This window comes from Hipposideros armiger, unplaced genomic scaffold (genome assembly GCF_001890085.2).
Source record: "Hipposideros armiger isolate ML-2016 unplaced genomic scaffold, ASM189008v1 scaffold_112, whole genome shotgun sequence".
NCBI classification, from domain to species: Eukaryota; Metazoa; Chordata; class Mammalia; order Chiroptera; family Hipposideridae; genus Hipposideros; species Hipposideros armiger.
Genome location: NW_017731462.1, coordinates 3503788 through 3519087, shown reverse-complemented (window position 1 = coordinate 3519087; position 15300 = coordinate 3503788). Strand labels below are relative to the sequence as shown.

The window sequence follows — 15300 nt, the reverse complement described above, 5'->3', positions numbered from 1 at the left end:
ACACACACACACACACACACACATATGTATGTAATTAGTGAAGTGGAGAATAGCCAGTGGGAACAAACTGCAGTCACTTGCTTTGTCTAACTATTCATTTACTGATTTATTCTACACAAAGGTAAGATATGAACAGTTAAATAAGACCAAGTCTTTTAGAAGAGAAAAATCATAAATAGTTTAGAAAACCAAGATTTAAAAAATATGACAAATATCACAATATCAACATAGTTGTAAGTGAGCATGAAACTTAGAACTAAACTTCTGTGTATCTAAAGTGAAAAAGGATACCTATATAATGAGTTATTTTTTTAAATATTATTATTTTTTAAAAGCATTTACTAAAGCAAAATTAAGCTCTCTTGGCTCTGAATAATCAAAAATTTATCTCATGGTCACTTTTAGGGGAAAACTGAAAGTTATGGTGGACAATAGTCCTACAATAAATTCAATGGTTTTTATAAGGCATTTGCTTAATGTTTGAGTAAAAGCCAAAAGCTAAGTATTATTTACAACTCAATGGAGGCTATTTTGTGAATCCCTAAAGAAAAATGATCCACGGATAAAAACTTTGGGTATTCTGGCTTAGTCCCAAAATAGATTTTAATCTGCTCAGAGAGCTGGATAGACTATATGCACTGTGAATGGTTATCTGTAAATATTACTGTTGCTGAAAGATTTCTAAACAATTGTAAGAATTCAGGAATAGATTATCTAGCTTTTTGTAGTCTGCCAGAATGTTTCAAACTATTGGTCTTTCCTAAGACCAGGTGTTCTGAAAAGTGTAAGGGGCCTCTTTGTTTATTGTAAGAGGACAAAAATGTAGGAAGATAAAAGAGGTGGAAGCAGAAACCAATTTGCTGAATTTACTAAATTACACAATTTGCCAAAACAATGAGTGAATTTCTCATAGCATTATAAAGAAGCTATTTTTTGCAATGAAATGTGTGTTTATATTCAAATTTCAAAATTGCTCCCAGGAAATGTGATGTTATAAATTTTAGCTAAATTATATGTTCTTAGGATTTTTTTGTCTTTTCAGAACATTTTATGTGGATTAAACCTGTTAAAATATTATTTTACATATTTGTGACATATATAGACAATAAACGCCTGGGGAAATTTACAATAAATTCATGGTTTCCTTAATATGATTTTATTATTTAACGAATCTTAGATTGGTCCTGATGGCAAGGAAAATGAATCATGGTCCCTGAAATTTTGTAGTCACTTTCATCTAATTGTTGATATGGTGGTTCAGTCACACACTATATAATGATGTTTCAGTCAACAACAGACAGAATATACAACAGTGGCCCCATAAAATTATAATGTAGCTGAACATTTTCTGTTGCTTAGTGGCATCATAGCCATCAAAAATGTGTCCTAGTGCAAGGTATTACTCATGTGTTTGTGGTGATGCTGGTGTAAACAAACCCACTGCACTGCCAGCCATGTAAAAGCACAGCCCATACAATTACATACGGTACATAATACTTGATAATGATAATAAATGGCTGTGTTCCTGGTTTATGTATTTACTATACTATGCTTTTTATTATTATTTTAGAGTCTTTTACTTATAAAAAAATGTTTGCTGTAAAACACTAGGCTGCACTGCATGGGCAGCAGCCTCATATATCATGTATTTACCAAGTCTCTTGATTGCATCATTTTCTATTGTGCTTGGTTTACTCGACTCTCAAGTTGTTTTGTACAGTGACATGCTGTACAGGCTTGTAGCCTAGGAGCAATGGGCTGTATCATATAGCTTAGGTGTGTAGTAGGTTAGACCATCTAGGCTTGTGGAAGTGCACTCTGTGATGTTGGCACAATGAGGAAATTGCCCAACGACGAATTTCTCAGAACATATGCCCATCGTTAAGTAGTGCCTGACTGTAATTAAATGAGAGATGACAAGAAATTGGGTGATTAAACATTGTTTAATAAGATAATGCATAAGTTATATTTCTAGGTTAATTCTCTCAAAGTGCAAAAGCAGTTTTTAGACTGTAAGCAAAACTCTTTGAAGAATGATCTTTGCTTTTAAGGGGCAATATAGATTGACATCTAGGATTTCTCTTATTTCCCTGTAGGAAGAACCTTTTGTAATGGTCTCAGAAAATGTCTTGGGTAAGCCGAAGAAATACCAGGGCTTCTCCATTGATGTCTTGGATGCCTTATCTAACTATCTGGGTTTTAACTACGAAATTTATGTTGCACCGGATCATAAGTATGGAAGCCCACAAGAAGATGGGACATGGAATGGCTTGGTAGGAGAACTAGTCTTTAAGGTAAGCATTTATTTATTTATTTATCCTGTATCTAAAGGTTAAGTGTAAGCCCTGGGAGCTAATTTCATATGAAATAAGTGCAAGGTAAAGCATTGTGTGTCAATGTTGAAGGCAAACTTCTTAGCCAATTCTATTTTATGAACTTTGTGGAGAGAAATATTAATGTAAAAATAAAACTAGATTTTAGAATATTTCCTATGATAGCAAACCATCTAGAACAAGACTTACCTTTGCCAAATTTACACTACAAATATTTTGTCAGTACATTATACATGATGAAGTCAGAATGCAATTTACAAACACAATCCATGCCATGTTTTCTTTTTAAAAATGCAATGTTATTTTTAATAAATAAGTACATAAATCAAATCCTGATCACTTTAGAGCTAATCATTAACTTCTAGGATATAAATAAGGTAAACCTATCCTTATAATTTCTCCTTCGTCTTTCAATTCTGGCAGAGGAGTTTAAACTTCTCTATTTCTTAATCTCTATTTAATTCAGGTTTGCTTCATTTTTCTGAAGCTCTTTTATTAGGTGCATACACATTTCTAACTATTATGTCTCCCTAATGAATTGTTGAATAGTCAGGTTTAGGTTCATAATTTATTGTTTGATTTATCTGTGTCCCATTTTTTCCGTTGGTTCTGTCTTTTCTTGCATTCCTTTGGGATAATTGAATGTTTCTGATGCTTGATTTTATTTCCTCTTTTGACCTTTTAGCTGCGTTTCTTTGTAAATTTATTTGCCTGTGGCTAGTCTAGAGATTGTAGTATGCATTCTTATCACATTGAATCTAGATTAATATTATACCACTCCACATTAAAAAAAGTAATAACTTACAGCAATGCTATTCAATTTACACCCATCTTATCCTTTATGCTATTGTGGTCATATATTTATATTTTATGAACTCCACAGTAAAATGTCATAGTTTTTTTATTGAAACAATCAGTTTTCCTTCAAACACATAAAGTGAAAAAAAAAGACAGTTTCTGGTATTTACCACTTATGTACTATTTTTTTTTNCCCATCTATTGCCCTCCCACCCCCGATATCATGCTTATCTATTACAATTCCATTGAATCCATTCCCGTTCTCTACTCCATGTCCCAAGACTATATGTATATATATAATTATAGTTGACATACAGTATTATTCAACATCAGTTTCAGAAATACAATGCGGTGGTCAGGCCTCTATTCCTGTCTACATACTACTTCAACCTGAGGAAATTTCTTTAGAATGTTTTGCAGTGCAGTCCTACAAGTGACATATACTCTTCAACTTTTGTTTACTTAAAATGTCTTTGTGTACCTTCATTTTTGTGTAATATTACACACTCTGACATGACAGTTTTTTGTTTTTGGTTTCTGGATAGTTTTTGTCTTTGTGTTTTCAAATAGGGACATTACTGGTTTTGATTAACATTTAATAAGAGCAGTGAGAATCTCAGAACATAGTCAAAATACACTTTTATAATCAAAACATACTTTTCTTCATACTTTTGAAAATTTTCTAAGGGGAAAATTTTGGATAAAATAATTATTCCTAAAATCAAGTCTGGTGACTTTAAAGCAAGAGCAACTTTTTATTTCAAAAATCAAAATAATTTTATCATTCAAAAATTTTTCATGCAATATATTTTTAATTGAGATATAATTGACATAACATTAGTTTCAGATGTATAACATAATGATTTGATATATGTATTTATTGGAAAATGATCACCACAATGAGTCTAGTTAATATCCATAACCACACATAAATGTTTTTTTCTAATGTTCATCACTTTAAAGATGCCATTCTATTGTCTTTTGCCAAATATTGTTTCTGATGAGAAGTTGGCCATTATTTGTACCTTTGTTCCTGTTTTTCAAGTGTGGTGGTGACCTTTTTTACAATTCTCTTTTCACTGTTGATGTTTACCTATCTATGATGTGCTTAAATGTGTTTTTCTTTGTATTAATCCTGCCAGGGTTTCACTGAGCTTCTGGGATGTTTCATAAAATGTAATAAATATTGACAGTTATTTCTACAAATATTTTTTTCTATCCTCTAACCTTCTCCTCTCTAGTTGAGGCTCAGAGAATATTCAAGTTAAACCTCTTAATGTCTATAAGTCACTGAGATCTTGCTTATTTTATTAAAATATGTTTTACTCTCTGACCTTTACATTGGATAATTTGTCTTGATCTGCTTTCAGGTTTATTGATTTTTTTTCTTTGCCACCTCCAATTTTCTGTTAAGTCCATTCTGTACCATTTTTATTGTAGATAGCTTATTTTTCAGTTCTAGAATTTCAATTTTTTAAAGACAATTTCCATTTCTCTGTTGAGATTCCCCATATTTGTAGTCATTTTGACCATCTTTTCTTGTAAGTCCTTGATCATATTTATAATAACTGCTTTAAAGTTCTTCCTTGTTATAATTTCAACATCTCTGCCACCTCAAGATGAATTCATACTGATTGTTTTTTCTATTAACCATAGATCACATTTTCATAGCTCTTCACCTTTCTGGTTCTTCTTATTTGATTGGAACTGAACATTGTGATTGATCCATTGTCGAGATTTGAGATTATGTCTCTGAAATTGTATAATTTGAAGAGGATTGATTTTTGTTAGAGCAGGCTGTTAAATTACTGTTTCCCCTAAATTTGTGGAGGTTTAGTTTCACACATCGTTAAGGCAGGTCTTTTTTATTTTATCTTAGTTCCTAGGGTAAATCTCTGGGTGTTGGCAGCCCCTTTATTCCTAAACATAGCCTTCTGGAGTTTCTGTGGAAAAGCTATGGTTCTCACTAAACCCTTCTGATTTACAGGGACTAAAACTTGAATCTCTATCTCCCCTGTCATAGACAGCAATTGTAATCTTTTGTTCAGCTCTTTTAGCCTTCTTGATGTTGCTATCTGTTGTTTTTTGTTTTTTGTTTTTAGAGTCATCCTTATGCATGTGCAGCTTAGAAGCCAGGCAAGGATATGAGGGTACTTTATATACAGATTTGGGAGCTTATTCCTTCAGGGCTCCTTCCTTTCTGTGACTCCCCGTTTAATTTCTGGACACGCTGGCTGCCTCAAACTACATCCTCTAACACATTAATCTAATAAGACTCTGACTTTCTGCTTGAGCTCTAGCTACCCCTTGTCACCTAAACTGAAGTGGGTCTTCAATGAATAAGCCATATAAAATTGGGTCTCACTTCATGCAGTTACCATTTTTCAAGGGTGGAATACCCTATAGTTTCTGCCTGCATTTGGTTAATCTCCAGATCTTTTAATTTTTTCAAAAAAAATTGATCCAGAATATATAATTGTTATTCTTTGTTGGGTTAACTAATCATTGCCAGAACTGGAATTATTTCTGAAGTAATTAAGTTGTTCAGCAAAACGAAGGACCTGACTAATTTGTTTCCAAGAGATGGAGAAGAGAAAAAATTAAAAGGTTTTAAGGTAGTGGTAGGAAAAATAACAAAGCTGTTTTTTATATCCTATAAAAGTTTACTGCGTTTGATCTATTTAATCAACCAATTACTTACAGATTTTTTGAAAACCATTAACAGTATTTTTAATAAAAAAGGGAATGATCAATCCTCATCTTTCTTATTAAAATCATGACAATTTATTTTAATGACAATTTATTATAAACCCATAAATCTGCCTTTGTATTTCTGAGGGGTCTTCCCAGATCTATACCCAAATAAGTAATTATGTCACAAGAAGGGTAAAGAAAAGAAGAAGGCATTATATATATTTATTCTATAGAGGTAGTGGATAAAATCTTTAAGAGATACTATGCTAACAAATTCCACTTGCTGAATGTGTGCTATCAGTAAAAAGCATTAGAATTAGTCTAATGTTGGTGCTGTTTTTAATTTGATTTGTGTGTTTGCTCCAGTTAAATTTCTGAGACTTGCCTCCTCACCTATGAAGCGAGGAGTACAAGTATGTTAATGGAAAGATCACTTCCAACTATAATACCTTTTTAACATTTTAAGGATTTATTACATAACAACCACACTAGTAATAATATGTAGTTCTCCATAAACAGTCCATTTAATTGTTTTCATTTGCATGTAAGAGCATGCATTTATTGTATGATAACTTAAAGTTCAGCAAGGTCTTTTTAACAAGTAAAAATTCAGACTTAAAAAAACTAGCTGACAAATGTATGATTTTTAGCCAGAAAAATGATAAAGCTATTTATTACCACTAAGTCTTTGTTTTATTTAAGAAGATATTTAGCCATTCTGATTAGGCTTTGAGATACACTTACTAAGCAGGGGGAGGAAGTAGCCTACATAAGAGTTTGTTGGAGCAGGCAGAGAGATAAGAAGAAAACAGAGAATGTGGTGCCATGAAAGCCAAGGGAAGATACCATTTTAAGAAGGAAAGGGTAGTCAACATTACAGAATGACCACCAAGATGTTTGGGTACATGACACTCTCCTTAACTATTCTGACTACTGTCAATAGAGATGTAAGTCCAAATGCTGAGCAACTTAAAATATCTATTCAGTTGTACAGATAATAGAACAGTAAAATATCATAAAGTAATTTAGATTATCCAACAAGATTCATTATATTAAAACTTTTACCAGGCTTATTTATCGCTGTAAAGCAAAATAACATCATTGAAATGGCTTAATAATGTTATGACAGAGCTTCAGAGAAGGGAACTTAATATTGTTATGTAGTTTTTATTAGAGTAGACATTTTTAATGAATTGCAGTATATTTCAAATAACAGTGAATATTGCCATTGAATACCTCTATCCATGACAATAAGACTTCTGAAATGAGCAAGATTGATTGTCTTCCTAAGGGGAAGCCAAAACTAGAAGAATATTTCTCAGAGTCTTTGTCATGATGATTACGGACATACCATCACATTGAAAAAGAGTCCAAGAGAAAACATAGAAAGTTTCTGAGTTCATATGATTGTTCCTCATTGATTTTTAGGGGTGACACTAAGGCTTCAAAGTTTGGTTGATGTCACATTAAAGTGTCTTCCTATTAAAACTAGATGTCAGGGGTTCAGTACATACATAATTTTCATAGAGGGAAATACAGCCAAAGAGAGAAAATGATTGCCTAAATGTATAGAGTCTATTTAAAAACTAAAAATGTAGCAGTCTTCTCCATTTCTTGTCTGCCTCACTACTTTTATAACTTTTTGCAATTAATATGCTCTTAAAATTTATGAGAACACAGATCTGGCCAAAAGATGTTTCAATGTGAAATAGATAAATGAGAGAGATGTTCTGCTCGGTACAGGAGCAATCGTTAAGGGTGAGTTAATGTGACTGATAAATTATTTTCTCCTGGTTTAAAAGGGAAGAGCAGATATAAAAATCACAAAGAACTTTATATAAGAAATAACAAGTATATCAAGTTTAAAAGTACAAAAGATTAAGAAAACAAAAAGAACTATGTGTTAGACAACTAGATGTGGTATTGTCTAGTTCCTTCTTCGTCAAAATTCTTTTAAGTCAGCAGCATTCAAAGTGGGGTAGCCATTACCTTAGGTCTATTAGAAGACTTACCAAGGGACAAACTATACAGGTAGCTTAATAGGAAATATGTTTCTATATTCTCAGTTCTTATAAGTAATCTTTCCTAAAAATGATCTGACTGAAAACATGACCCTGGTGTTTTTTATTTTCCCCATCCCTTATGCACTATACCTTCTCTTACTTTATAAAATAAGAGCATTTCTTCCATGCATGCTAAATCATTTTGACATTTGGCTCTGGGTGCAAAAATTCTCTGAAGCACCGAGCTAAGGGACAATGGAAACACTGGTGTTGCTACAATCCTTGTATGTAATATGGTTTCATGTAAAAATAGGACAAACAGAAGCAAAAAAAGAACTTAATTTACTTGTCAAATGCTAGATCATTAAAAACATTCTTTTATGATAAATCACACTGATTTTCTACATATAGCATGGAAGGATTTCAATAAATTGAGTGACATTGCTAAAAAATAAATGTTTGTTTTTAGCCTCAAGATTAGATTTCTATAATTTTTTTCATTTTATAAAAACCTTGTCATATAAATGGATAGATGAAAATAAGAGGGTTTTTTTTAATTACCTGCATTGGGCCATACAGGTTTCCTCATTTATGTAGTTGACATGAAGTTCAGCAATTCTTTAGTTTTAAAAGGTAATTATATTTCCAGTATAGATATTCTAATTCATTAATGTATTCAACATAGAAAACATATATTTACCTAGGGATTTTATAAATATTTTTAAACATATACCAATTAATGCCATTGTCAAGGCCCTATGGAGGAAAGCAAGTATGAATAAAATAAGGACATCTATAACAAATGTATTTCATTGATAGTCTCTATGTGCTATGCACTATGTTAGGCATTCTTAGCCTTAAGAACCTCTTAGCTTAATGGGAAACACAGACACTGAACGTGATAATTAAAATTCAGTGCAGAAACTGCAATGTTAGAGGCATGAATGGAGCCCTAAGAAAGCCATGGGGTAAAGTAAGTTTAAACTTCCTAAAAGAGAAAACATGTATGGGGATGAGACAATAACAAGTAATAATCATCTAGGTCAAGTGGAATTGACAGAAAGCAAAGGATGTCTACTGACAAAAGAGCTTGAGCAAAAGCAGAAAGGTGAGAAATAGCATGGAAAGTAGGCCAAGATTTAGCAGGTCTTAGCAGTACTCCAAACAAGAAGTGATGAGACTGTGTCCTAAAGTGCTAATAATATGAATGGTGTGAAAAATGTACAATTGAAGACATAAAGGAGTGAGGATTAACAGAATTTACTGACTAAGGTGAAGGGAAGGAAAGAGTTGAGGATAATTCATAGGCTCATAGTATGAATAAATAAGAGGATGGTGTGTAACTAATTGGGGAAAAGATTGCTAATAAAGATTTAGAGAGGAAAAAGATGAGGTTAGTTTAGATTAGGATGAGTTGGATGTGTCTGTCGGATACGCACAGATATATAGGACTCTGAAGCTCACTGAAAAGACCCAGTCAGAGGCATACATTTGGGAATCAGCAGCCTAGGAGTGGTGTTTGATAGCATGAAAGTGCATAAGATTGATGAAAAGAAAACCTACAGAAAGATCACTAGGCTGACTTTAGGATGAAGCCCTAAGAACTGACAAAAGAAGAGTTTATAAAGAAAAACCAATTGAGAATAAATAAATCAGAGAAGCATGGCCAAACCATGGGAGAAGATGTCAGTTAGGCTAAGAGAGTTTCAAAAAATAAGCTGTGACTAGCAGTGTCAAAAATATATATGTCGAAAGGACTGTCATATGTCCACTAGGATGGCTATTTGGAAGTTGTTGGTGGCTTAACCCAGAGCTATATTGGTAGCACGATGGGGAAAGAAGCAAGATTGCAAAGCATTATGGAAAAATTTGGAGGGGAAAGTAACATGCCTTAACATTAGTCTTTTAGAAAGTTTGGATGGTGAGGAGAAGAGAGAAAGAGGTAATAGTTGGAAGGGTCATTGATTTTGGTGGAATTTTGTTATTTTGTTTTTCAATTAAGAGAAATCTGAGTATAAACTGAGGGAAGAAAACAAAGGAGACTTTAATATAAAAAAAGGAAGTTAATATGTGAGGGATAAAGATCCTAGAAAAGATAGTATAAAATCTTAGACTGAGAATTGATTTTGATGGGGTTAAGGTATTTCTTTGATACTGAAAAAAAATGTGAGAATGTGTCTGCTAATCCTTAAATCTATAGGCAAGAGGTTGGGAAGTTAAGGAAGATTAAATCTCATTGCTTCAAATTTCTTAATAATAGAAGATGAAGTCAGTTGGCAATAATGGGCAGAGGTATTATGTAATCCTCTACAGGAGATCGGGAGACTTAGATATTGAGGGAAATGATAGTGACTGCTAAATCAAAATCGATAAAAGGATAGATCAGTGTTGCTGAAGATTGAACTGAAGTTTATGTAAGACTGCCACTTTTCATTGCTACTAGTCTGTACAATAGTGTCACTGTCTTCAGCCAAGAGTAAATGCCCAGTGTAAAAACAGAGATTAAAACATTCATATCAAGGTTGAGATATGGTGGATAAACTTGGCAAGGAAATTAAGTGAGATGAAAGAAAAGCTGAAATGTTCAAAGAAGCATGGTCATGACTGGGGAGATAGAGCTGAATAAAATTTTGAAAAACTTAATCAGAATGTCAAACTAGGTTGAAAAATAGGTAAAGTATAAGTGAAGATATGAAAGTTTCTAGTAGGATTGAAAGCGGTAACCAGAGACTGAAATGTAGAAGTTTATCATGGGTCATAGCAGACTTAGGAGACAATAGGAATTGGAGTTGAAAGTGACCCAAAATGGGGCTGGAGATGGAGGGATGAATAGGTGGAACAAGGGTGTTTTAGGGCCATGAATCTATTTTGTATGATACTGTAATGATGAATACATGACATTATGCATTTGTCAAAACCAATAGAAAGAGTGGCCCTAATGTAAACAATAGAACTGTCGTTGATTGTAAGTGTTGATATTGGTTTACCAATTGTAACAAATATATCACATTAATGCAAGACATTAATGATAGAAAAACTGTTCTGAGGTGGGAGGGGTAGCATGCCACCAAGCGGGGGTGATATATGGGAACTTTTGTACTTTATGTTCAATTTTTCTGTAAACCTAAAACTGCTTTAAAAAATAAAGTCTATTAAAAAAAATAGCCCACGGCATTTTTCACAGAAATAGGAAATATAATTCTAAAATTTATATGGAACCATAAAAGACCCCAAATAGAGCCATGGCAATCCTGAGAAATAAGAACAAAGTTGGGGATATCATGCTACCAGATATTAAAACATACTACAAGGCTACAGTAATCAAAACAGTATGGTACTGGCATAAAAGCAGGAACATAGATTAATTGAACAGAATAGAGAGCCCAGAAATAAATCCATGCATATATGGACAGTTAATCTATGACAATGGAAGCAATAATTTACATTGGGGTAAAGATAGTCCATTTAATAAATGGTGCTGGGAAAATTGGACGGACACATGAAAAAAAATGAAACTGGACCACCTCCTTACACCATATACAAGAACAAATTCAAAATAGATTAAAGACTTAAATGTAAGGCCTGAAACCATAAAACTCCTAGAAGAAAACATAGGGAGTAAATTTGCAGACATTATCTTCAGTAACGTTTTTACTGATATATCCCCTTGGGCAAGGGAAATAAAAGAAAAAATAAACATGTGGGACTACATCAATCTTAAAAGTTTTTACACAACAAAGGAAACCATCAATAAAACAAACAGGAAGCCTACTGAATGGGAGAAGATATTTGTCAACTATATACCTGATGAGGGGTTAATATCCAAAATTTATAAAACACTCATGCAACTCAACACCAAAAAACCCCACAAACAACCCAATTAAAAAATGGGCAGAGGATACGAAGAGACATTTCTCTAAAGAGGACATACAGATGGCCAACAGGCATATGAAAAACTGTTCTACCTCACTAATCATTAGGGAAATGCAGATAAAAGCCCCAATGAGATACCACCTTACCCAAGTCAGAATGGCTATCATCAATAAATCAACAAACAACAAGTACTGGCCAGGTTGTGGGGAAAAGGGAACCCTGGTGCACTGTGGTGGGACTGCAGATCGGTGCAGCTATTATGGAAATCAGTTTGGAGGTATCTCAAAACACTGGAAATGGAACTACTTTATGACCCAGCAATTTCACTCTTAGGTATTTATCCAGAAAAACCCAAGACACTAATTCAAAAAAATATATGCACCCGTATGTTCATTATGGCCTATTTACAATAGCCAAGACTTGGAAACAACTGAAATGCTTATCGGTCGATGACTGGATTAAGAAACTGTGATGCATTTACACAATGGAGTATTACTCAGCTATAAAGAAGAAGGAAATCATACCATTTGCAATGATATGGATGGACCTAGAGAACATTATGCTAAGTGAAATAAGTCAGTCAGAGAAAAACAAATACCATATGATCTCACTTATATGTGGAATCTAAAGAAGTGAATAAACGAGTAATGTAAACAGAAATAGTCTCAGAGACACAGAGGAAAAACTGATGTTTGCTAGATGGGAGGGGGTGGGGATGAAGAAGGGGAAGGGATGAGGCAACATAAATTGGTAACTACAATATTGCCTCAGGGATAGAAAAAACAGTTTGGGGAATATAATCAATAATGTTGTAAATAATTTTTAGGGGGCCAGATGGTCTCATGTTCTTGTTAGGGAGACCACTTCGTGGATGGTGTAGAGGCCTGATCCTGGCACTGTACATCTGAAGCTGCTGTTGAATAACAATATATGTCAACTATAATTTAATGCATATATAGTCATGGGATGCAAAGTATAGTGTGGGAACGGAGTCAATGGAATTGTAATAGATATGTATGATATCGGGAGTGGGGAGGCAGTGGATGGGAGGAGGGGGGTTGTCACTTTGTGAGAGGTGAAAAGGATAACTATTACATTGTTTTGTACACCTGAAACTAATAATAATAATAGTAATAATAAATTGCCCACGACGATTAGTATAAGAGACATCTACATTGATACTGAAATCTGTTAGGAGACTGGTGGGTTTTGGGGTAATGAAGAAAATTTAGCCAAGTCTCAAACTTTTTAGTGCATGAGAAGAAAATATTGTGAAGCCTGTCTGGTAAAGGTGATAAGACAAGTACCCCTGAAAAAAACACTCATAATTGACAAAACAAAACAAAACAGAAATCGCCTGCATTGAGTCTCCCCAATGAAGAACAGAAATCATGTTTCTTGAGTATCTGAGAAAACAGGCAAATCTTCATGGCTTCTAATAAGTCATGAAAGTGATGGAAGTGAATTTTCACTCCATGATAAAAATTTTTCCCAATGCATCCTGACATTCTTGATCGTTTTCTGTGCCCCTTGTGCTCATCCCCATTCCCACTCTATGATCCTACACATAGATAATGTATTATTCCTATAGGAGGTCACAGCCCTTGGCTGAGTTCATGTCTATACCCTAGTAGCTACTGTGATCAACAGAGCCTTCACTGATTCCCATGTCCTTTAGTCTATTAAATATTGATTCTTATTTTAATCTCTACAATGGCTATTCCAAACATTTTCCATACTTTTCAGGACTCCATTTCTAGTCCGACGCTCCATATTTGACACCCTTCTTATTTTTAGTTGTTATAGCTCATGGTTTACAGCAAAGACTGAGAATCCAGTGTGAGTTCCTTGTTTTGTTACTCTTCAACCTTGAAATCCTTCCACCTAGTCTCTCATCCTTCAAGGCAACACAAAGGCTTTGGATTGAAACAGACATTAGTTGTGGATACTGGTGACAAATTTACTAGCCACGTGAGAGTTTCTAACGTCTTGAGTTGCAGTGTGCACATATGAGGAATTAAGTTATTGTGAAGATTAACCAAGAAAATTAATTCAGGAATGGGTTGCAGGGAAGACAAATTGGCCTCGTTTTACCTGCTGACTCTGATAGATTGGTAAAATCTTCCTCAGGTTCTGTGCTAAGAAAAAGTATAATGAGTTCAATATATATTTTGAAGGCAGACTGACAGGATTTGCTGATAGATTAGATGGGGAAGAGCAAAGAGAAACAGGATTTCCTGGTAGATTCGGTGGGGGAAGAGCAAAGAAAAAGAGCAAAGCCAATGTCATCTCACTCAAGGCTTTATATATCTTACCTTTTCAGCCACAGAAGCAGTAAAAGACTTCCTTTGTTCCCATTTTCCCCAGCTCCACTTCACTTCCTTACTTGTAGCCATGATCGTCTCTTGCATGGATTGCAGCTATAGATTTCCAGTTAGTCTCCCTCTTTCCACTCTTGACCGCCTTCAATATATTTTTAATACAGCAGCAGAGTGATCCAGTCACTCTTTTTCTGAAAGTCATTTGATAGCCTTTCCATCTGACTCAGAGTAAAAACCACCCTTAACGTTATCTACATACTCTACCCTACTAATTCCTTTTGCGACCTCGTCTGTCCTCTCCCTCACTGTACTCCCAGCCCACAGTTCCCCTACTTCTTCTTCACACTTGCTGAACTTAGCTTTTTGTACCTCCTGGACTATATTCCTACAATGCTTTCTCCCCAGAATTTCTCTCCCTTCACCTTATTTTTTTCCTTTTTTCCAGTCTCTGCTGAGAAGTTACTAGAGAGGTTTTCCACTGTCACCCTATGTAAACAACTTCTACCCTCTGCACTACTTATCCCCTTATCTTGTTTTACTGTTCCTTGTAACCCGTGTCACCATCTTCTGATGTACCTACTTGCTTATCTCTCTTCCCCTGCTAAAATGTAAACTTAATTGGGACAAAGACTGTATACCTTTGATTTACTCTGAAACCTCTGTATCTAGACCATATTTTAACATCAAAGAATGAATAGCAGTCAAGAGATCTTTTAAGACATATATTAGATAGTAACACTCCTCTGATTAAAATCTTTCAATGGTGTCTCATTGGATTTTAATAAAATCAATCAACCTGCTACAGCCTTCTAAGTTTAGCCTCATCCAAAAGAAGTTTCCATGTTTATTGCAATGGTAAACTTTGGGCTTTTGCTCCTATCATTTTAAGCTTTTAATCATTGATGGTCTAGCTCACAATATTCAGTCACTCCCACTTCACCACAGTTGAGTTGAGAGTGGGACCATTTACTAGCATAGAGAAAACTGAGGAAGGAGATATTTGGGTGGAAAGTGGGGACTATGGAATCAAAACTAATATTTTTGAAATGAGTAATAATAATAGCTAACATTTTAAAGAAGCCAAGTGCTATTCCAAAACCTTATGGGTACTGACTCCGTATATCCTCATAACAATTCTATGAAATAGATATAATTATGATCCCCATTATATAGATAAGAAAACCCAAGCACAGATGTTTAAGTAACTTTCTCAAAGCCACATACCTAATAAGTAGAGTTAGCATATGAGCTTAAGTTGTTTGATGTCAGAGCCCATTC

The 15300-nt window shown here is 34.2% G+C and overlaps 1 protein-coding gene across 1 annotated transcript in view; it reads left to right on the top strand.

The window, feature by feature from the left end:
* GRID2 (glutamate ionotropic receptor delta type subunit 2) overlaps positions 1–15300 on the top strand; it is a 346586-nt gene that overhangs the window by 27981 nt on the left and 303305 nt on the right. The window contains exon 2 of the mRNA XM_019647546.1: positions 2097–2294. Coding sequence (XP_019503091.1) covers positions 2097–2294 — 198 coding nt within the window. The remainder of the gene's footprint in view (positions 1–2096; positions 2295–15300) is intronic.